We start from the raw sequence: 22,737 nt of genomic DNA on the forward strand, positions 1-22,737 counted from the left end.
ACCTTGATTTATGAAACTCCACAGACCCAGCTGGCTATTTTCCATGTCAGACCTAGAATTCATCATCTCCCTAAGAAGTCCCGAGTGTTCCACATTGGTCACATTAGCCATTAACATCCAGTGCTGCTGTTGGATAAAAGTCTGTTAGAGGAATGACCGTGGCCCAGCTGTCAACATCCATAAGTATGTGCAATGCTGTGGGTTTGAGTCCTAGTGCTGGGGGAAAAAATTACAACTTAAGCAAGCTATTCCTGGCTGGGTGTGGTGGCACACACCTTTAATCCCAGCACTCGGGAGGCAGAGGAAGATAAATCTCTGTGTTCAAGGCCAGTCTGGTCTACCTAGTGAGCTCCAGGACACTCAGGGCTACTTAGAGGTAGTGTCTCAACAACAACAACAACAAAAAATCCAATTCCTGTTGAGCTGACAATATAACCAACACCCACCCTGAATTTCACTTTCTAAGTAAATTCTTTTATGTCTTCATGTGTTTTCTTTTGTTGTTTTTTTCAGACAAGATCCCACTGTGTCCTTGAATCCCACCCCCGAGAGGCTGGGATTACAGACAGGTACTTCTGTATCCCAAGCAAGCACCTGATGGGCATCCAGGCTACAGACAGGGCTTTCTCCAAGTCTGAGAATCTTTTCATTAACCTCCCTGAGCAGACCTCTGGAAAACGCTGGTTTTAGAATCATACTGTGCTCATTATCTGCTATAGAAGGGAGAGAAGACACCACGTAAATCTTTTAGGCACTTTTTATTTCAAAAAAAAAATTGTCGTTAATATATAAACATCTCATTCTCTCAAAAAATTCTACAACTTTACAGCTGTTTGCTCCGATGTTTGCATAGGAAATGACCACAATACAAAAATAAGGGACAAAGAAGCCAAACAGCAGCCGGTTTACACTTTTGATGTAGGTGTCCACGTATAAACATCTTGAAGCCTCTTACAAAACTATTTACACCATTTGTCACCTATTTACACATTGAAGCAACTTTTCTAACAAACAAAACTATAATTTATCAAGTTATGAAAATTGTTTTCTAAAAAAACTTACTATATTACCACAAAATAAATAATGATAAACAATATCTTAAAAACAAAAATTAAATGTTCAATTAAGACCGCTTTTGGCATTTTGCTTATGATTTCTGCCCTTTGGTTAACAGCATCAACGTCACATTCCTATGATATTGCATATTGGTAAGCTTTCAACATATCACTGATATTAAAGGCAGACACCGAGTCAGTATTAACAGATTAACTACACTGCACTGTAATTTCAATAATAAAATTACTGTGTCTCACTGGATATTACATGCAAAAATCCACATAAATTGTCATTTAACCAACAGTACGGCATGAGCAAACATCCCAGTCCAAGAAAACTGCACCAGAAACTCAATGCTTCCACAAGTGCAAACAGAGTCTTAAATTCAACAAGGACACATGTGACAGCCACACCTGTCCTTCACAAGTGATACTGTTTAACTTACGATAAGACCTTTAATGTCTGTGTCTTGTAACTATCTTTAAACTCTTCAGTTTAAATTCATATAAAAATCTTTCATATTTAAAATAAACAATCTTATTTCAATCAGAGAGTGAAATTTGCATTTTATTCATTCGAATGATTATTCCCTCCCCCAAAGAAATGGATTTGGTAAATTTTATCGAGAGGTATCAACCACAAATCCTAACTTTATGTGTATTCTTAGTTATTTTCAAAAGAAGTATGATTCCCCCAAACAATCCTTAAAAACTTGTAATAAACCTATAAAGCTGATTTGCATATTTACAAAATTTTGAATAGCAAATATAGGCAACTCATATAAAAAACAAAACATAACACATTTGTTCAATGGCTATTTGTGAATTGCCAGGTACACTGTGTACCTCCGCTATGGAAATAATCTAATCTTGAGAAAAAAACGAGTCCATGTCAAGTAAAATCTTGACAATCTGTCCGGGTGCCTGCCAACTGGTTTGTTTATACTAAACAATGTCACAAATGATGGCGTGCGCAGTCTGTGTAGAAGCAGCATACGCACCCCGTGCACCCCCACCGGTTCCCCACGCTGAGATGTGGCTGCCTGTCTGGAGATGAAGTGTGCTGGATTAAAGCCAGCGGTGAGCATGACAGCAAGTTCCAGGTTCTCAAAATAACCAAACACTTTGGTATTAATACAATGTATTCCCTGTGGCCTCAAATATACAAAATATACATTTCCAGTTCTTTTTTTTTTCCTTTCTTTCTTTTCTTTTTTTTATCTGAAGTTAGGTCTGCGGTTTCAAGGGTGGCGGAGCGGACTGCGAGGCGTCGGGCGGGGGTCGCAGTGCTCAGCTCTGGTGGCGCTTCATGTGCAGCGCCAGGTGGTCGGAGCGGGAGAAGCTGCGGTTGCACACCCCGCACTGGAACGGCTTGGCGCCCGTGTGCTTCCGGTAGTGGCGGGTCAGCTCATCCGACCGTGCAAACCTCCAGTCGCAGCCTTCCCAGTTGCACTTGTAGGGCTTCTCGCCTGTGACAAGAAGGGACAGACAAGGTGAGGTGGCCTGCTACAAGGCTACAGCACATTCTGAACCCCACTGGGACGCACTCCAGTCCTTCCATGCCACCCATCAAAAAGGACCATCTCTTTCAACTGCGGGAGAACCGGCTGGGTGTGGCCCCCCTTTCCCAGCACTGGAGGCCAGCATGGTCTACACAGCAAGTTTCAAGTCAGCTAGGGATTACATAATGAGATGGAGGTCAAGAGAAGGCGGAAGAATGGAAATTTTAGGCAAATGCAGAACAAATTAGTGTCCCTATTTGGGGCAATCCTAAACCAATAAACCCTTAAAGTGGGTATGTGCCTTTGTATGATGGCATCTTACAAATAAGGATTCTCCATAATCAAACCTTGATGGCTGATGCCAGCGAGGGAGACAGCTGCTCAGACCAGATCTTTACCAAGAAGCCCATGTTTGGTCTAACCCTGCTCCTAGTTTTATCTGAACTCGGTTCCAAGCATAGCAACCAGGACACCGGCTATGGATCCTTCTCTTTTTTTTAAGTCATGTCTCATGTAATCCAAACAGGTCTCAAATTGGTTAGGTGGGGATAACCTTGAACTCCTGAAGTTTCTGCCTCCACCTCTGAAGTGCTTGGATTACAGGAGTGTGCTAACACACTAGTCTTCTCATTCCACATCTTTATACTCACACTAGCACACACACACACACACACACACACACACACACACACACACACACACACACACACGCACGCTCTGTGTGGACTGAAGCCCAAACCAGAAAACTCTCAAAACATCATTGCTTTATGTAAACATTTTTGTATTTGATATTTAATACATTCTTTAAGTAAACCAGGATCTGCTACTGTTAAATCCCCCGTGGTAGAGTCAGACACCACCCCAAATTTATTCCATGAGCAATTTGACAATTATCTAGGCCACAAAAATTGGTTGAATACAACAAGCAAAACAAAAAGAGCGGGCTTGAGAGCTCAGTTGACACCTACAAACCTAGCCCAATTTTCTGTTTTCTTTTTCCCAGCCGTCTGCATCTAACAAACAGCTGAGGTTTGAGCCAATCCCACGGTGCAATCTGTATGGCTCCTAATATTCTCCCAAGTTTGCCAGCCCCTAAGTTCCAAAACTGCTTAATATTTAAGAGCACAGTTTTAATTTGCTGTTAGCATCAATCCCGTTTAAGATGAAGCACCTTCCTATGCAAACCCCCAAATTTCAAGCCTTTGAGTAGTAACCTTGTCATGACAGACTGCACTTATTATTACTTGTTTCCCTGAATAATTTTCCCAACCTCCTTTTAAAAAGCTTTCATCTGGCAGACGCGAGGCAGAAAGATTACTAATAAAGGCCAGCTAGGGCTGAAAGGGAAGAAACTTGGAGGACTTCCACCAGAAACTCCACAACCCTTCTTGTCTACCGGAAGCTGTGTATTTCTCAGCTGACTGTCAATGTCCACGCTGACTGCAGCTTCCACAGCTTGTGGCCAATGTGCCCTCCTCGCTGTCACGATCACTATTCTGACCCCCAAGTCTCACGGGATAAAGCAGCAAAGGCCAGAATGAGCCTTCACTCACAGGATCCTCAATCCAGCCTTTTCCCTGCTCCTGTCTTCTGCCTCTGATGTGAGGCATACCTACGACTAAGCCTCTTTTTGGTTCCTTCCATTCCAGTTTTTAAAATGCACAGTTTTTAAAATCTCAGCTAGGCATGGTGGTAAATTCCTGTAATCCCAATCCTGGGGAGGCTGATGCAGGGGGATTATAGTGTGACATCACCAGTCTCAAAATGTTAAGTCAAACACACATCTCAATTCTAGATTTCTCCTCCATCACAGGCATGCATGCACACGCGTGCGTGCGCACACACACCCTTGTGTGTGTGTGTGTGTGTGTGTATGTGTGTGTGTGGTGAATTTAAAAGTATGTTCTTTGTTCCCTTGTAGTAAACTCCATCTAAAAGTTACACTAACATTATGGCTCTTAAGCAACAGAAAAGCTATTTCTCTTCTATTTACATTCACACACAATGCTGGATTCACAGAAAAGATTTTAACGCTAGTAGGAACTATAACTATCTGGGCCACAGATGTCAATCAAACAGAAGACAGAACTTCACACAGAAATGTGTAGTGAAAATACATTACAGTAACGAGCATGGCTTTCCTGCCATTCCATGGGGGAGAGGTCCAATTCTGATGTTTAAATCAAGGGGAAAAAAAACTTCCTCAGGAGTCCCAGTTTAAGAAGGATCATTCAAGACTTTTGAATTTAATAATTACATACAGAGACCTAAGCTTTCAGAGTTTACTTTAGAAGCAGGGGACACTGGACTCTTTTTGTTCACTGTTTTTATTGGCTGCAAAGCCATAAACTGCAGCAATATTTTGCAAAATTGACTTTACTGATTGGTTGACACACAGTAACCATTAAAGTTCCTAAAACATTTGGGGTTTCGCTCTCCATTTATGTGCATCTATAGCCTATTCAGCCAAGAATACCAGCAGTGTCTACACGGGCAGTCACCAGGGCCAAGGCTTACTATAAAAGCAAGGACAACTATTCCCCACTTGGGGTAATTTCTATGGGATTTGTTCAAGTGTCAACACTGTTCAAGGAAAACATCGTAGAGGAAGCCGGTACCCCATTTCTGGCCTAGCAGCAGACTTGAGCCTTTCTTCCTCAGCCAGAAACACTACGGTCAGTACTTCTGGGAAAGCAAACTGACTTCCTCCAAGTTGTATTTCAACAGGATAGAGCTTTCCAAAGTAATTGGATTTTTAAAGAATCTCTTTCCAATACCACCAATTTGAAATACTTAGTTAAGCTCTTTCAACATCCACTGGATTTTTAAGTCCTCCTGCTGCTAGCGTCAAACTATGGAAAGGCAAAGTGAAGACAGTGGGAAGGTTGTGTGCTGTGGAAACACTTCGGTTTTCTCTCAGTGCGCACTTTCTTCTCTACCTTAACGCTATAGGGATGGCCAAAGAACCCCCAATCTCTGAAAAATATGTCCAAGTTAAACACGCATATGCCCCAGGCTGACAAAGCTACGAGCATAGTGTCTAACAGCCTCAGCAGAAACAATTACCAGTGAGAGACAAGGTTTCATGGGGGCCTCCAGAAGCCTGCTCTGGAGCTAGGAATTCTCTCCTTCAACTCGAAGAGCAACTCCAGAAGTTAGAAGCTGACCAATGGTCTCCACGGTAAGAGTCCTGGCCTACCACTTTCTTTAATGTCCCACTTAAGTCTTCCATTAGCAAACACTATTACACTCTTTGGATGATTCAAGGAATGAATACATACTGTTCAAATGTACTCCGATTCTACAGTCTCCCATGAAGAGAATGGGGTAGCTAATGGACTAACAGAGTCCTTAAAGCAAGACTGTGAGGTTCAGGGTAAACCCAGGCCCCTTCCAGTGCCTCATTTTTCAGGGGACTCGGATCTGTTCAGTACTAGCACTGGCCATCTTCAGATGAAACCTTAGCATGGTTCCTTCCATGGGATTCAAGAATGCTTGTCTCGCAGACTATTCAAAAACACCCAATAAAAAAACAATATTATCTACTTTTCTCTGATAAACATGACTTCTAGATGGGAAGTGGTGGTGTACGCCTTTAATCCCAGCACCCAGGAGGCAGAGGCAGGTAGATCTTATCTGAGTTCAAGGCCAGCGTGGTCTACAGATTGAGTTCCAGAATAGCCAAGACCAGGGAAACCCTGTCTCAGGGGAAGAAGAAAAAAAAAAAGATTTCTGTATGTACCTTATAATAGAATGGGAGGTTTCTCTGCTCTGTTGAACACATTCAATAGGGCATACCAAGGTTCTTTTCTAGAAAGTTCTACATAGACTGGTTGTAACAAAGGAAATGAGGGAACTCTAAGGCTTACTACAGTAAATTTCTAAGTTTCCTTCTCAATGATGAAAAGACAGTCTAATCAATAAATAATAAAGTCCCAGACCACCAGAACTGAAACCCATGTTAATTCAAGGGGATACTACCTGCACTAAATGCCTAGCTTGATAGAAAGATTTGGTCCCTGACCAATAGCCATTCACCCTTCCATCACAGACTTAGGGTGTTCACTTCTGAAACAGACTCATCATCAAATTTGCTTCTTAATAGCCAAAGGGGTAAAATAGAAACTATTGAAGGAATTGTGGAAAAATAGTATTTCCATATCTGATAGAAGTGACAGTGATTTGGGCCCATAGACTTTTTTTTTTAAATACACAACTATGCCAGTACTTTTCCATGAAAAGACTTTACCAGGGTTTGTAGAAATCTACACTTCTAACAGAGAAAGCTAACCCTTGCCGGGTGTCAGCAATGGCCAACCTGAGGAAACTAATAGAAAGGATATTAAGGAACCCCCTCTTGATCACATTTCTCAAATTCATCCCATTCCTCTAAATCCAATTCCTTCAGCTGCCTCCTTCTAGAAAACCTGACAGACCATGAGTAGCCAGGGTATTCTGCATGCTCACCACAGAAGCTGATTTGATGTGGCTCAGTGGTTCAGTCCCTGGGATCGCAGGCACCTGGGTTGTTGAGTGTGTTAACAGTGGGCTGCATTTTGTGTTCCTGACTGTCCTTTGGTTTTGCATTCCTCCTCTATTGCCTCGCCAAAAACAACGTCCGACCCAAGTCTGAGCAGTTGTTTTCATAATGAAGATGAGGGAAGGTGGGAGGCTGGTGTCTCGGGACCACTGGGGTAATCGACTGTATATATTTAGATGAGAACTCTGCTTTGAATGGCTTCAGGATACGTTACTGGAATCCCTTCCCCTGAAGGTACCAGAGATAGATGCTCTGTAAGCAAATTTCCTTTTATAGAACTGGAATAGTCCCCATAGTTCTGAAAGGGTCACAATGCTGGTCACAAGCACCAAGGAGCCTTATTTGTGTCCAGACAGAACTCATCTGCTGAAGCAAAGGAGAATGGAGGGTGGCCTTGCTGTGGGGCTGAGGGTTAGGTGGGGTGGCTCCTTTGCTCTTACGGTTTGACTACTTCTCGGTCTCAGCGAGCGCTAACAGCTGAAACAGAGCACCAATTCTCAAAGTCTGGACAAAGATGCCACTCTGGACTGTAACTTTGGACAAACAGACAAATAAAAACACCTAAAATGTCAGGGAGATGTTCTCATCCTCTCAAGAGCGCCCTGCCCAGCAGCCTGCCTGCCTCTTTACAAAGTAGCCAAAGGGAAATTCATTCTTCGTAGATGTTTTTAGGAGGGGGACAAAACAAAACAAAACAGGTAGCCACTTCATGCTTCTCAACAGTTCCTTGTCCTTAGTCAGACTTGTTAGATATCCATGAATATGAATTACACCGGCAAACAAGAACATCCCCTCAAGTAGGGTGTGACTTCTGTTTCTAATCTTTCACCAGAAAAGATGTAGGTCATCAGGTAGAACTAAAAATAGCCGGCAAAGGAAAATTCCTGGGTAATTAAAATATACGTTTTAAATACTGCTCTCCGCACTCCTCCAACCATCATGCGGCTGACTGCTTCTATCTCCGTTTCAACAACTGTATTTCATCTGCGTAGGAACTGTCTCCTCCTACTAGCTTAAAAACTGAAAGGGTAAAACAAGATCAGTTCTTTGGATTCTTCACAAAACCAGTCAAAAATGTCTGCTGAATTAAATTATACTTCCTAACCTTTGATAAGCTGTATTATCCAGAAACAATGTTTGATCACTTTCCTATGTCAATGTTTCTCAGATGAGAGAACTTGTCCCCGAAGCAAAGTGTAGTGTTCCCAGTGAGTCATTACAAAGAAACTGTTTCTAAGCATTCATGCTCATAAATACCTTTCCAGGGGTCTAAACCAACAATCTCAGAAGCCACTGTTTAAAAAAGCCTGAAAGTCAATGTAAAAAATGTATTTCAAAGCTAAGAGTGAATAAAACACTGGAAGAATACTAATGCCTGTCACCAAACACTGATTTTGTTTTTGTTTGTTTTTTCCAGACAGTGTTTTTCTGTGTAGCTTTGGAGCCTATCCTGGCACTCCTTCTATAGACCAGACCAGGCTGGCCTCAAACTCAGAGATCCACCCGCCTCTGCCTCCATTGCTGGGATTAAAGACGTGTGCCACCAATGCCACTGATGCTTTTAAATATATGAAAATCACTAGATACTATATCTACAAAATATTTTCCTTATGCAATTATAGTCTGATATGACAGCTATACATCTATTATCCATCTAGTTTAGATCCAAACCATGTGACCTCCTATCATCCCATCCTCCATTATGACCTGACACAAAATCCTTCCTGGTTCTCTTTTCAAGCCTGTAATGAAAACATCTCGGATGTCAACATTATCACAACTATGTCTGATTGATACAGATGATGGGAGATGAGATCCCACCCAAGACGTGGCTCTATGTGTATACTTGGGACCCTTAGTCCTACCAAAATTATGTACTTAAAAGTACACATGGAAACACCTTACAAACAAATGTCACTAGATTAATTTGGTTGCCATAGCAGGATAAGACACAAGGTGGGGACTTGTCCCTCACACTGGGGGACAGGCTGCATCCATCGGCATCAGCAGCTCTTGAAGTCGGTACTCAAGACTCCATTGTTCTTTCTGTTTCCATGTCAGTTTCCATGTCAGCTGGTAAGAGAGTTTCTTTCTAACGGCCCCTGTTCATTTTCATTCCCTGGCCAGCAGAACTGTGCCCTGACTCCTGGTGCTGCCCCTCCCAGATTGGTAATACAACTGCTAATTCTACCTTGCTGCAGGAAGCCAAGACTGAAAAGTGATCTACATCTTCATAAGGGAATTCTGGGAAGGAGTCTGGGGTGTAGCTCATTGCTAAGGTAGAGTACAATACAGAAAGTTCTGTCTTTTAAAGACAGCGTTAAGCTTATGAACACAGAAACTACAGCTGTTTACAGAAGACAGTTTCTCAATCATGGTGACTTATGAGGGCAGAATTATACACTTTTTGAAAGGCAGTCAGAAGAAATTTTAGAATGATGGCAATGTGTACCCTCCCTTGTAAACATCACAAGGCATAAGAATTTCAATGAAATGTTCTTTTAGATGCTATTAAAAGTACAAATATTTTGATTTGGGAATAGACCACTTATTGACACTGTTGCCTAGAAGCAGCCCTAACTATTTCTAAACAGAAGCATATTAATGTGTGCACATGTATCACAAATAACATACCCACATAAGGGATGCTTATATGAGCCCACAAGTGTGCCGTACAGAGAGAGTTATGTCTCAGGGATTTTGTCTGACCATACATAGAAGAGCTTTTAAGTTTATATGCTTTCTCTATATAGAAATTCCAGTCCACAAGCTTAGAAAACTTGAGTGCTATGATACTTGTGACTCAAAAAGCAGACTGGTATCTTACTCTTGTCCCAATTGACAAGAATGAGCCGTGCAGTGGACAGGCTATTTGGTTAGTCACTCTGTGACCCAAGTCAGAGAGTCACTCCCTACCTGGAACCCCAGAAATAAGCCATTAGACAGAACACAGACTAAGGTTGTTTTAATTGCTTAAAGCCGTTGAGACATATGGTAACTCGACATTTAAAAGCAACTACAATTACTTTCCACAGAAATGCTGGGCTGCTTCACGTTCTGCCAAGCAACCATTAGAAAAGCATTTCTCTTATTTTGTCAAACACTCAACACTGCCATATAGTCTTTCAAGTCCCCTAACAAGTTTTCCAAGTGGGAGGAAGTGGGACAGAAAGAAAAACAAGACAAAGCTATTCAATCAGAGATACTACCCAGAAGAAAACAAAACAACAACCTGTTTGCTCTACCTGGGCATTAGAAGGAGAAAGAAAGGAAAGGCAGCACACAACACACCCAAGCATCTCTGGCTTCCCGTATACTCACTGAGCAGGAGCAGAGGGAGGGGACAATGGTAGCGAGCACGAAGGTAATTTTAAGAGGCATTGTCTAGAAACTAGAAATGAGGAGAAAGCCTCATGCTCTGTGATTACCTAAGAACGGGTTTAGCCAGATGAGCGAGTCTGTTACAAACCCTCCCCAAGGCATTTGAAAGACTATCAAACAAAACTTCATTAAACTACATTACATGGTCTTACTCATTAGATGTTTAAGGCCACAATATTTATAATCAACTGAAAAGGTCACTGCATGGGACCCTAACTAGGCCTAGATCCGATCCTCTGTCTTAGTTTGCTTTTTTATTAACACAGGCATTGTTCGGATTACCCACTATTAAGTTTCTTTGCCAGCAGCAGGTCAAGTTCCAGGATCCCGGTACAAGCATTCAGAGCAGTAAACCCCGTTGGGTGGAAAGGCTATTTAGATATGGCCTGACGACATCCCCGCAATAAGCAGGTGATTACATCATTATATGCAATTGCACACTTCTTTTATTATGGGACTTTAACCTCGAAAATGCATTCCCTCCTTCCTATCTCCAGTTTCAAGGACTTCTGATGAGGAGAAGGGAGAGGAGAGGAAGAGGAAAAAGAAGCCATAGCTTAAATGTTTCAAAAACCCAAGTTCAGTGTTCCCCTAACACAACACTAGTCCAGAAAATGGCTATTTTAGTATTTATTTATTATTTTAGTATTTCTATGCATATCAACTGTATTTTGGAAATTTAAGATTGAACTTTTATCATATGCTTAGCTATTCGGTTTGTGATTACCTGCAAACAAACAAACAAAAAAAGCCTCAGGCCAAAACAATCCATTCCTATCAGAGATAATGCAAGAGATAGCCCTTTCTGGGAAAGCCCTGGGATCTGCCACAATTGTCGCCAGTACCATTTGGATTTCACTAAGTGTTTAGTGTTTGGATATCAAGCACTGCTTCCTAACACACGTACAAAATGTCTGCAACCACTCTCTCTCAGGGCTCTGGTTTGTCGCTGACCTTTGTTCAAAGGGTTTTACTTTTTAATGCAGCAGTTAGAGATAACTACTTCATTTATCAAAACTCAATTTCCATAGTAACATCTAGCCTGGGGAGATTCAAGTCCTCAGACTAATCCAACAACCCATTCAAAGGAACTGCTGAATACTTTGGTTTCCATAGCAATGATAGAATAATACATTTTGCTAGGTCACTGCTTTTATTAGCAAACTTATTCTTTGAACTTTAGGTAAGGAAGGTGTATTTGAGGAAAAATTGCCGTCACTTTTATCTGTCTTTCCTTCAGGGCTTTTTGATTTTTTTCTTTAAAGAAAATTACACTAGTAACATTATCCAGACACTTGAAAATATTATGGGTATGTGGAGCCCTTTAATAAAGCATGCTACCAAATTTCATGTGAAACGTGTTTTTGATAAGAGGTTTCAAAATGAATAATAGCTCCTACAGGGGACTACTGTGAATCTGACAAAAATCATTGGAAAATTAGAGATTAAACTTGAAAGTAGGCTTCAAATGAGGATGCACGGAAGATGGATTTAAGATGGATGGGAACTCTCAAACCCATCAAGAAAGGGCTGAGGTAGGGTGTGGAGTAATGGCTAAATAAACGTATTTCCCTTCATTCTGACCACCCTGCTTTAATACCCTGCAAATTTTAGGCCTACTTTTCAGACAGTCACAGTGAATACGTTAAACACAAATATTTGAAGCCACCAGTGTTAAGCACTAGCGCTTAGCGTGGTAAGTGGAAAAGTTTTTAGGTTAAAAGGGCTTTATTAAAGCAAAATGATTTACCAAGAACTTTTTTTCTTCTTTCAAGGCAGGAATAAGCATTGCCATTAAGGTTTTTAAATCCATTAGTAAACATTGCTGTTTACGTTTGGGGGGTCATTAATTCTCTGTTAGGTGACAGGGCAAGGTCTCACCAAGGGGACATCAGCTCTCCTGGAAACAGGCTTTCTTGGGGAACCCAGTTTCGAGCCAAGCCCTTGCTGAAAAGGTAGGCCATTAAAAAATAAAAGTTGACAGAAGAAAGAAGAGATCAAACACGTGCTGCCTTTTAAAAGGATGAATGCCACTTATACTATTTACACAACTCACAGAATTAACAAGAAAATTACCTACCCGTATGAGTCCTCAGGTGAGCTTTTAAATGAGACGACTTTGTATAAACTTTTGTGCAACCTAAAATAAAGGAACAGAGGAAGATCAGTTTGTCATTTCCAGGGCCTTTTGAAATCTTTACATTTCGGTGTTTAAAATCTGGCTTTAAAGATGAAATCTCTTGTGCTAGATGCAATATTGGAAGCTTTGGCTAAGCAGTTCCAAGGCACCCTCCCCCCTCGACCTTATTAGAAGGTGCAGGTGATCCAACCTAAATATCACTTTGGGAGCAAAGAATATTGGTAATCCAGGCCAGCAACAAATGGAAAATTTGTGTTTCTATTCCAGTAGGTACTTTTTTTTACTCTAACATGTGCTTCAGTGACTTGAGAGCTATCCTGGTGTATATATATATATATATATATATATATATATATATATATATACTTAGTGGATGCAGATGACAGAGCTAAGTCATTATCTGAGATGACTATAATTTTCTATACTCCTACTTTGTTTTTTTTCATTTAGCATGTCATGCCACATCATGCACCATAGTCAATAAATTATGCCCTATATTAAACATAAACTAGCTTACGCCAGCAACTTGAAGATATATTACTGTCAAATTATATTTTGGGTCACGTATCTCATTCAAGAATGAGCACACACTAAAGGAACCATTTTTGTTTAAATCTGCCCTATAAACAGCCCTCTACTTGCTAACGAGGTGCCTACCCCTGAACATCACACAAATGTCTCCCACCCTATTTAATCTCCAGGAGAGGTTACAACGTTTTGCTGCTGTTTATTCAAGACAGGGTTTCTCTGTATCGTTTTGGAGCCTGTCCTGGCAGTCTCTGTAGACCAGGCTGTCCTCGAACTTACGTAGATCCGCCTGCCTCTGCCTCCCAAATGTGAAATCCAAGTCTTATTTACTACTGAAGTGAAAGAAATCTTAAGTTACCTTAGTCCCTAGAATGGTCTAGCCTTCAAAAATTTGTTCGTAAACTGTTATTTAAGAGACAGGATCATGCTATGTAGCCCAGGCTAGATTGAAGGTGTAACCTTCCTGCCTCGGCCTCACTGCTGGGATTAAAGGAATGAGCCTTCGTGTGTGACTAGCCTTTTTAAATACATAAAACAAGCACTAGACTAGTATCTAATTACATACCAGCATAAGATGCAGAAAGAGACTACTGAGTGAAGCTAGGTGATTTATTTCTGTCATCTACGCCCTTGCTATATGTTCTCGGGCCTAAGGTTGAAAACAGTGCACACATGAAACACTACCAAAGCTTCAAGCACACAGACCACATACCAGGGTAATCGCAGTAGTGGATGCGTCTTTTCTCCAGATCGGGGTTACTCCTTCTATTGTATCTGACAGGTTGGATGCTGGGTGAACTAACTGGCAGAGTGGCAGGTAAATTCGGATTGTTAATTGCCAGTTTAGAAGCAATTGTAGCAGCATAGGATGGAGGCGGAGTTAAATTCTGGAGCATCTCAGCTTGCCTATCTGGACTTCCAGGCTCTGAGCTCGGAGGCGACGGGGGAAAGTAAGTGGCCTGCTGCGGAAGAAACTGACTCGGCATGGTGTACGTGCAAGGGGGCATGCCCTGGAACTGTTTCATTGCAGTCTGCGGGACAGCAGAGGTGTGTGTGTTAAGGCCCGCCATGGCGGCGGACATAGATATGTTAAGGGTGTCCATGATTGCTGTCTGGTTTGTAGAACTGGGCATGTCTAGATCCGGGGTATTCAGTAGCTGGTACAGGTGGCCCTGCTGGGAAGGGACAGAGAGATGAAGATCTGGCGTTGGAAGTTCCTGTTTGATGAAGATATTGTTCACCTCTGGAGCTGTGGTCTGGTGGGAGCTGAATATACTGGTGAACTCAGGGAGGGCCTGGGTCGGGGCTGGAGGAGGGGCGGTCGTCTCGCTCTGGTGGCTGAAAATGGCAACAGGCTCTGTCTTGATCTGTGTCACGCAGGGTCTCTGGGATTTGTAGAGGCCAGTTCTCAGGTGGGTGATGTCAGGGAGGAAGACATTCATGTTGATACTGTAAGGTAAGCCTTCACTGTCAGTGAAGAACTGGTCTACCACTGAGGCGCTGTCTCGTCTATACTTCTTATGCTCTGCAACAATTGGAACTGGAGGAAGCTGAGGAGTCAGATACTTCTCCATTTCACATCTTGTCTGAAAAAGAAGAGATACAGATACACAATGAATCTACCGATCCACTCAGGGAGAATAAATAAACAGGACTTACTGAAAACTCACAGCACCAGTCCGGGCCCCGGCCAACTCCTAAGAGCTGCCTATAAACACAGGAGTTTATTTTGTCAATTGTGTAATTATTGGTTAAGTCTGTACGGCGTGTCTTTAGTAAAATCGCCCCCCAAATCATCACCAGACAAAAGTGAAAGAGGCTAGGGGGTGGGAGCAAGGACAAAACCTCTTCCTTTCTGATGCAATCAAGTCTCACCCCAAGAAGGATAATTCTGCAATCAAAGTACAGTATCAGAGTATGACCAAACTGCCTCAGTTCTGTTCATGCCCGTTACATTTAACATGCTTCATCTGAACTAAAACCCCAGCAAATCTTTTTAAAAAAATATTTCAAAGGGCTTTTATGTGGGTAGAGTTAGGTATCTCGGGCCTAGTATAAAATGTTCTCTGGCCATTCCCGGGCCTTTTGATTAACAAAAAAATCCAATGTTTGGAGCAAACCCTTATATCCGCTAAAACAAAACAATTACAGGTTCAGCGTTTGATGTAAATGTTGATTTTAACCAGCAGATTCGGTAATTGGTTAATGTAATAATGAAATGTTCCTATTCATATCCCTATCTAAAACAGATCTTTAATTATCAAGGAGAAAATCACTCCCTTGGTAGACTGGTGCTAAGACGCCTGTGGGTGGGGATTGCCAGCACACTCATCAGCAAAACATTTATCATGTCCTCTCCGTGGGCCAATGCTACATTCCCCCTTCCTCTGTAAAAAGCGCAGTCATCCCTTACCCTCCTGCTATCTCCCGAGAGAAAACTACCAAAGTGAAACAACTAAGTATCCCCGGGCCCTGACTTAGAACACACACAAGCCAGCTTCCAACCTGCCCGTCTCCCCGCTCTCTTCGCCCCCAACATAACGAAAGCTTAATTTTTCCTCTCAATTCCTCTTGACATTGAAGAGCAAGTCAGGAAAAGAACAAAACCCAGCTAAGTGAAACAGTTCACAGAATGAGAAACCACTGCACCCCAGTCGGTAAACAGGAGTCCTATTTTTTCTCCTAAATTTCAAAAGAATTTCATCTGGACCTCAGATCATTAAGATCTGGTTGTGGACGACGACGGACGGGATTTCCCGGATATGCACGACTTAAAAATAAAGATTCATGCTCTAGCCATGTGAGTCACATCTGACAAATGCCACTGTCCTCTCAAAGCACGACGACACTGGCAGACCCCGCGAAGTAGGTGCTGGGTGCAAACACACAATACAGCAAGAGGCTATGAAACCAAGTGTCTTGAAATAAACCAAACTAAACCCTTTCGTGCACTGCGCTCCCTCGGCGGTTAGTGGTTTCTGATTTTAGCTCTTCCAGCTGTTTGCATGTGGGTCTGTTTCCAATTTTTTTTTCTTTGGGACTAGCTAAAAGTCCCGGCAAGTTTTTTTCTGGGCTATATGACTCCCGTGCGTGGGCGAAAGAAACAGGCGCTTGCTCTAATTCGGCTGCTGGGCAAGTGTAAAAGCCAACTGCCAGCTTTCAACGCGACTCCGGGAGGAAATTTACGCGCACACGAAGAAAACAACACCCCTGGCCTTTTTGTGCGCGTGTTCCTTCTGAAGGAAAAAAAAAAAGCAGTATTCTAATACAACCTTAGATCATCTGACCCCAGTTTCCCAAACGGGGCCCTACAGCCCATCCTAGGGTGAAAGCTACAGAGGTATGGAACCCCAGTACTCCAAATCTGCATTTCCACATCCCGAAGGACGCAGGCAGGTGGACTTCCTAGGCCAGAGCCATCGGGAGAGAGTGGTCAAGGTGACGCAATTTAAGTTGAGCGTGGGTATAAGCTTCCATTCCCACGCAAGAAACCAGACAAGGTGCGCGGGAGCGCGCGGCTGTCTTCAGCCTCCTCCGGGCGGATCGGGGTGGGCGATCCGCGCCCCCCCGGCCCCCCATCCACTCCGCGGCGCCCCGTCTGGAAGCGCAGGGCGGGGCTGCCCACCCGGGCACCGGCTCCCGCGCGCCCCAGCCTGGAGCGGCCCCTGTCGCCCGCGCCTCGCAGCGGCGGGACACGCCCGAGCCGGGGGAGGGAGGCCGGCCGCTCTGCTTACCTGGACCAGCTCCTCCGAGGGCAGCCGCGGGCCGGCGGCCGGCGGCGGCGGCGCGGGCTGCGCGGGCGGGTGGTGGTGCGCGTGTTTGAGATCGTCGCCGGGGAAGAGCGCCGCGTCGCGGGCCGGGTTCGCAGCGCCCAGCACCGGCTTGAGCTGAGCGAACACCGGCTCGTCCTGCGTGGCCGGCGGCTGGGGCACGGGTCCCAGGCGGGCGCCCATGGTCAGCACCCGCGTGGCCATGGGCGATCGGGGGACTACGGGCGCGGGACACGGGGTGATCGCGATTCCCACCTCGCCCGGGCTGGCGCCGGACTGCGGACTCGGCGCGGGGCCGCTGCGGGGGGGAAACCCCTTGGGCCGGCGGCTCACGAAGGCGGGCACGTAGATCGGGACTCCTGGGCTCGGCCACGCGTCACCGCCGAGGTCCTCTGGCCGCCACTTTCTCCCGCCCCGCCCCAGCGCTCGCTCTCTCGCTCGCCGGAACCCGCTCCCGCCACCTCCGAGCTCCACCAGCAAGCTGCGAGCGCGCGTACCTGCCCCGCGACTACTGACACTTGACGCCCGCCTCTATTTCACCCAACTCCGGGGAGGCAGGGCCAGCTCACCCGACTGGCAGCGTCGTGGCCAATAGCGAGGCCCCAGGGCCAGCAGCGAGCCAATGGAAAGGAAGTCCCACGAGGTCCCGCCTCCGACGGGCCGACCGCACCCCTCGCGGGCCATGAGCTTCGCGCGCACAGCCGCGGCGCAGTTTGTACACAACTTCTCTGACAGATTGGGCCGGCGGAGCTCAGGGCGGAGGGAAAGAGAGAGCCGGGTGGAATCTAGGAAGAGGGGGAATCAGGGTGGAGACGCGGAAGGAAGATCTCCCCGAACTGTTCTCTGCCAGGATTAGAGCGGAAAAAAAAAAAAAAAAGTATTGCACGTCTTAGGTGTTGTGCAAGGACCTGAAACTCGAAAGCTGAGGGAGCTGAGGTTTCCAGTCTTGTCCAATGAGTGTGTATTTTTTTTAAGTATACAAAATGTACTTTGGAGGAAAACAAGGGGCGGTACGGGAACAAATGTAAAACAGCTCCCTTTTCTGTGTTTTCAGCAGTGATCTAGTTATCCTTCTGCAGATCCCTCATGGCCTGGCTAAAAGGGTTATGTCAAGCATTTTTTCAAGTCCTTGCATACCAACCTAAGCATATTTCCCCCTACGGTATTTAAGTAGCTACAAGTTTTCACAGACATTTCTACCTTCCGTCGCTGTACGTGGGGAAGAGGTGAGGTTGGCCTTATGAATTATGAAGTTTTTAATATTTAAACCATGTTGACTCTAGCCGGAGCATGGAATCTAATTTGAGAACCAACAGCCAGGCAACTGGGTATTTAAATACACATTGCATCTTTGGCTTCTTTTTGCTAGCAGTGGAGTCTCGGGGGGGGGCAAATGGAGTTTAATATTTCCAGATGAGACACACAGCCCATCTACCTAATACGGTAGCACCATTTCCTACGAAACGGGAACTAAAGCCACAAACATTCAGATATTCAACAGCTCTGAAAACTGCGAATCCAAATCTGTAGGAACACAACAGCCAAGTGTATTACTCCCCATTTGCTAGGTTGTTTTGATGGAGGGTGAGTGTTCTTTTGTAATTTTTAAAATTTTTGCCAGCAATCTCCGAAGGAAACTACTTTCCTTAATCCTCAATGTCCTTGCACATGACTTTTTATGTGGCTTATTGTGAAGCCAGAACAATAAACTGTGACAAAAATATCTATAGCATTACAACATATGTACACCTGTTGACAGCACATGTTACCTATAGAGAGCACACTGGCGACTTCACAGTGAAGAATCTATTAAAACATTCTTACAGAAAAAAAGCACCACCAAGAGTGTCAGAGGTAGGAGTCTCCTTTCCAACATACAGGCAAATGAATGTGCACAGAAAGTATCACGTGCATTTTTTTAAGCAAAGATAAAATCATACTGTGAACTCGATTTCTTTTCTCCCTTTTCCTTCCTGTTAGTAATGATTCATTTTTATAGTTTTGGTTGTCGCTTTCAGAGGATGGGTGATGACAGCTTTCGTGACACCGGAGTGTTACTAATAAGTGTCTTTGCACCTACTTCTCTAAGTGAACAATCTCATGTGGTCAGTCTTCATCTTTAAAAATCTATCCTCGTTTTTTCTCTGTTGTTAAACCCAATCATGCCATCAAATAGCTCAGGGACAGGTCATAGAACTGGTGTTGGATTTAACTTTTTCAAATCAGATGATCTTTGGAAGACTTTCAGTTACTTAATGCTCATGACATGATCAAGCCACCAGTGTGGAATTGATGGCTCTTAATAGAAGGTTTCTTCTCTTTTACCCTTTAAGTTTAATCCAATTTAAAGGTAATATATCTTGGGATTTATCTTTATTTTACTTTGCTTTTAAACCTATCTAGATTTTTCTTTTTTGGCACCAGAGTTTCAATGGATTTGAAAAGTTTTAAAAGTGACTTTTAATTTCAATAGGACCCATTTATTTTACCAGAAATCCCTCTAAATTTCACACTATTGTCTTAACATCCCCCCCTTACAAGGCAAAACAAAAGCCCACCAAAGTATTTGACAAGCTCTAAAGAACATATTTTTATAGCCTTGTCACTTTTTTCCCCCCCGCTTTTTAAAAATGATGTATATGTGAACCTGACATTGGCCTGGTTCATATAATACAGCTGAAGCAGTTACAGTTTTTAAAATACTTACATATCTACTTTTTGCTCAAATATGACAGCAGTTATTTAAATTTCATTTCTGGCATAAAGATTCGGGAAACAGGGCTGCCACTTTTAAGTAAGTAATGGTTTCTCTCAAATCCTCAGCTGTGCAACCCCACAGAAAATAACTAGCTTGGCCGTGTACAATAGTACGGAAATTGGAATGTAATTCCTTTCTAAGGTGTGTGCCATGCTGCTCTAAACATACAGAAAACATGTTTAACCAAGACAAACAGGACTGCTCACAACTTGCCCTATGAGCTTCCAAAGAAGGGTTAAAACTTGACAAATATTTTTCAGATTTTCCAGGTCCTAGGCTGGCGTGCAGCCAGCCTGTGTGAATGGACAGATCCTCAATTACTTTGAACTCTCTAGTTCTTTGCATTCCTCCCTGCTGAGTAGTCCTGTACCATTAGGGAAGATGGGAGAAAACAAAAAAACAAATGTCAGGTTTCAGAAATCAATTAGTGGCCTGGCAGTAGCGTGTGAACTGAAGTGTGCCAAAACGGGAGATTCTGAGGCAAAGAAAGAAAAGCGCAGAGTAGCCAGGCTGGCTAGGAGGGTAAGCACAGGGGCAGTGTGAATGCTTCGGTCCTTAGTCACTGGGCAATGAGGATTTAGTCTTAGAATAAACCCCAAGTGTCACTATCTTTACGGGAATAAATACGCCTGAATGTGTGGGGGCTGAGCCGGCATCCAGCTACGGGGGCGGGGGCTAGCAAGAGGCTGTGGAAAAAATAGATAATAAACAGCTTCTGAGCCAGATGAGCAACGTGAGGAGCGATCTGCTGGGCAGTAGTTGGTTGTTCATTGATAGCAGGGAGTCCCCAGATCTCACTCAACTTTCACCAGGGGAACATCCACAGGACATCCCGTTTGCATACGGCCGGTGCTGAGTTACCAAGTGATACTAGACCTCAGAAAATGCACAAGAAAGAGCAAGACTAACTCCTGATACGTGAGCACATGGTGCCCTGGGATAAGATTATTTAATTAAAAGAGACTTTCATAGTCACCGTGTATCCCTGTCTGAATCGGGATCGGTGGAAACAACGGAAGACAGTTTGTCTTCTAGACCACTTCGTATCTTTAATCTTTACCGTTGTTCATTACTGCCTTGAGCCACACATTTAAGAAAGTTACTGAGACAGTAACACAGTAAATACAAGTTGCCATTAAGATCTGACAAAATTATTTTGACTCGAGAGGTTTAGAGACGGGCGAATAGATGTTCTTTCTTTTTTGTGTGATGGCAGACGTGTAATTAAAATATTTTAAAGATTTCATTTTTGTATAATAGGAAACAACTTAGTGTCCTGATTGTGCATTGTCTCCTCTGTTCATAAGAAATACATTTTATTTAATTTTGGATTTCAATGCATTCTCCATGATATTCCACAAGGCTCTTAGTGTCCACTGACATAGTGCAATTTAGCCACCCTACTTTTAAAACACTAGTAGTACTTTTTAAAGAATAGAGATTTACCTTTTGGAGGGACTGGGATTGCTTTTTCCACCTTGTTAATATACTAAGCAGATGAAAACGACAAATATGAATGCCTTTAGGCCAAGTTATAGTCCAGACATACTGCAGCTTCAACTGTGCAGTATTTGAATTCTGACTGAAAATATGATGGGAAAGATGAAGAGGCAATTCCTGCCCTGAAGCACTTACATCAAACAATCTTTTAGAACATCAGGGATGCTACCTCATCAGCGTCACAATGAGCCAATTGCTAGCCATGCTGTGAGGAAAGCAGTAATGGCACCAGGTTGTGGGGTGCAGTCAGGGCTACTCCATGATCTGTGCATGGTTCGTGGGGAAACATCCTTGTAGACATGGATACGTCGATGAAATGTGTAGAAACAGTGCCGGACGGATGCCACAACTCAGTGTGCTGCCGAGGTCGTGGAAGTGTGGACCCCTTTCCAGAAGGACAGTATGTCAAGTACAAAGAAGGCAGAAAATGGGAATGGCCTTAAGAAGATAAGCCAGGCCTGGTAATACACTGCTGTAACCCCAGCACCCAGAGGCAGAGCCAGGAGAATGGGCACAAATTCAACCTGAGCTCATCCAGAGTGACACATCAACACTCCATCTAAAACAAAGATACATACCGCTCCATCTAGGAAAGATATACTACAAGCATACAGTTATGTGGAAATTTAACTTAGGTATCCAACAATAGGGCAATAGCACACACACATACACACATATATCATAAATATAGTACATATATATGTAATACACACATATAAAATCAAACTTCGGTGGGCATGCCACGAATCACATCATTTGGTAAGCTGTTGCAGGAGATGTGGGGTTCAAGGTTGGCCTGGGCTGACAGAGAAAGAAGGGGCAGAGAGGTGAGTCAGTGCTTCGGAGCACAGACTATTCTTGCAGAAGACTGGAGTTCGGTTTCAAGCACCCATGTCAGGTGGCACACCACCTGTAACTCCATCTCCAGGGCATTTAATGCCTCTGATCTCCACAGACGTGTGTACCAGTGTGTGTGTGTGTGTGTGTGTGTGTGTGTGTGTGCATACACATAATTTGAAATAATAAAAAATATTTTTTAGGAAAAGAAAAAAGAAAGAGGGGGTGAAATCCTTGACACAGGAAGTGAGAGAGGTTTAGAGGAGAGGGAAATGAAAAAAGAGATGTTTTATTATTTTTTAAGGATTTTCTTTAATTTATAATTTATTTTTTACAGTCCAATCCCAGTTCCCCCTCTCTCCTCTCCTCCCACTCCCCTCACTTACCCCTACCCCACCTCCCATCTGCTCCTCAGACAGGGTAAGGCCTCCCTGAGGAAGTCTACTAAGTCTGTACCATCATCTAGTTGAGGCAGGACCAAGGCACCCCCCCACACACCCATGTGTCTAGGCTGAGCAAGGTATCTCTCCATATAGAATGGGCTCCACCAAGTCAGTTTGTGCCTTAGTGTTAATTCTTGGACCCACCACCAGTGGCCTCATGTAATGTCCCAGCTGCACCATTGTCACCTATATTAAGGGGGTGTAGCTTGGTCTTATGCAGGTTCCCCATTTGTCAGACCTGAGTCAGTGATCTCCATCTAGCTTGGGTCAGCTGACTCTGTGG

The 22,737-nt window shown here is 43.6% G+C and overlaps 1 protein-coding gene across 2 annotated transcripts; it reads right to left on the reverse strand.

The window, feature by feature from the left end:
- Window positions 1–743: 743 nt before the first annotated feature.
- On the reverse strand, window positions 744–21,265 carry Klf5 (Kruppel like factor 5). 2 transcript variants are annotated; one of them, XM_040752857.1, is made up of 4 exons: window positions 21,121–21,265; window positions 13,859–14,732; window positions 12,559–12,618; window positions 744–2,524 (listed from the first exon to the last, which is right to left on the reverse strand). In XM_040752857.1, the coding sequence occupies exons 2-4, from the start codon at window positions 14,718–14,720 to the stop codon at window positions 2,346–2,348; spliced, it is 1,101 nt and encodes a 366-aa protein (XP_040608791.1). In that variant the 5' UTR covers window positions 14,721–14,732; window positions 21,121–21,265; the 3' UTR covers window positions 744–2,345. The 2 variants fall into 2 exon arrangements, with proteins under 2 accessions (XP_040608791.1, XP_040608747.1); XM_040752813.1 differs by lacking the exon at window positions 21,121–21,265 and adding an exon at window positions 16,881–17,426.
- Between the last annotated feature and the right edge of the window lie 1,472 nt (window positions 21,266–22,737).

The sequence above is a fragment of the Mesocricetus auratus genome, unplaced genomic scaffold, assembly GCF_017639785.1.
Source record: "Mesocricetus auratus isolate SY011 unplaced genomic scaffold, BCM_Maur_2.0 Super-Scaffold_2245, whole genome shotgun sequence".
In the NCBI taxonomy this organism is placed as follows: domain Eukaryota; kingdom Metazoa; phylum Chordata; class Mammalia; order Rodentia; family Cricetidae; genus Mesocricetus; species Mesocricetus auratus.

Excerpts from the sequence above, each read along its gene's own strand:
- Klf5 (XM_040752813.1), bottom strand. The coding sequence starts at position 17,120 with ATGGCCACGCGGGTGCTGACCATGGGCGCCCGCCTGGGACCCGTGCCC. Across the intron at positions 14,733-16,880 it reads CCTCGGAGGAGCTGGTCCAG|ACAAGATGTGAAATGGAGAA; the intron begins GTAAGCAGAGCG and ends CTTCTTTTTCAG. Across the intron at positions 2,525-12,558 it reads TCACCTGAGGACTCATACGG|GCGAGAAGCCCTACAAGTGC; the intron begins GTAGGTAATTTT and ends TTCTTGTCACAG.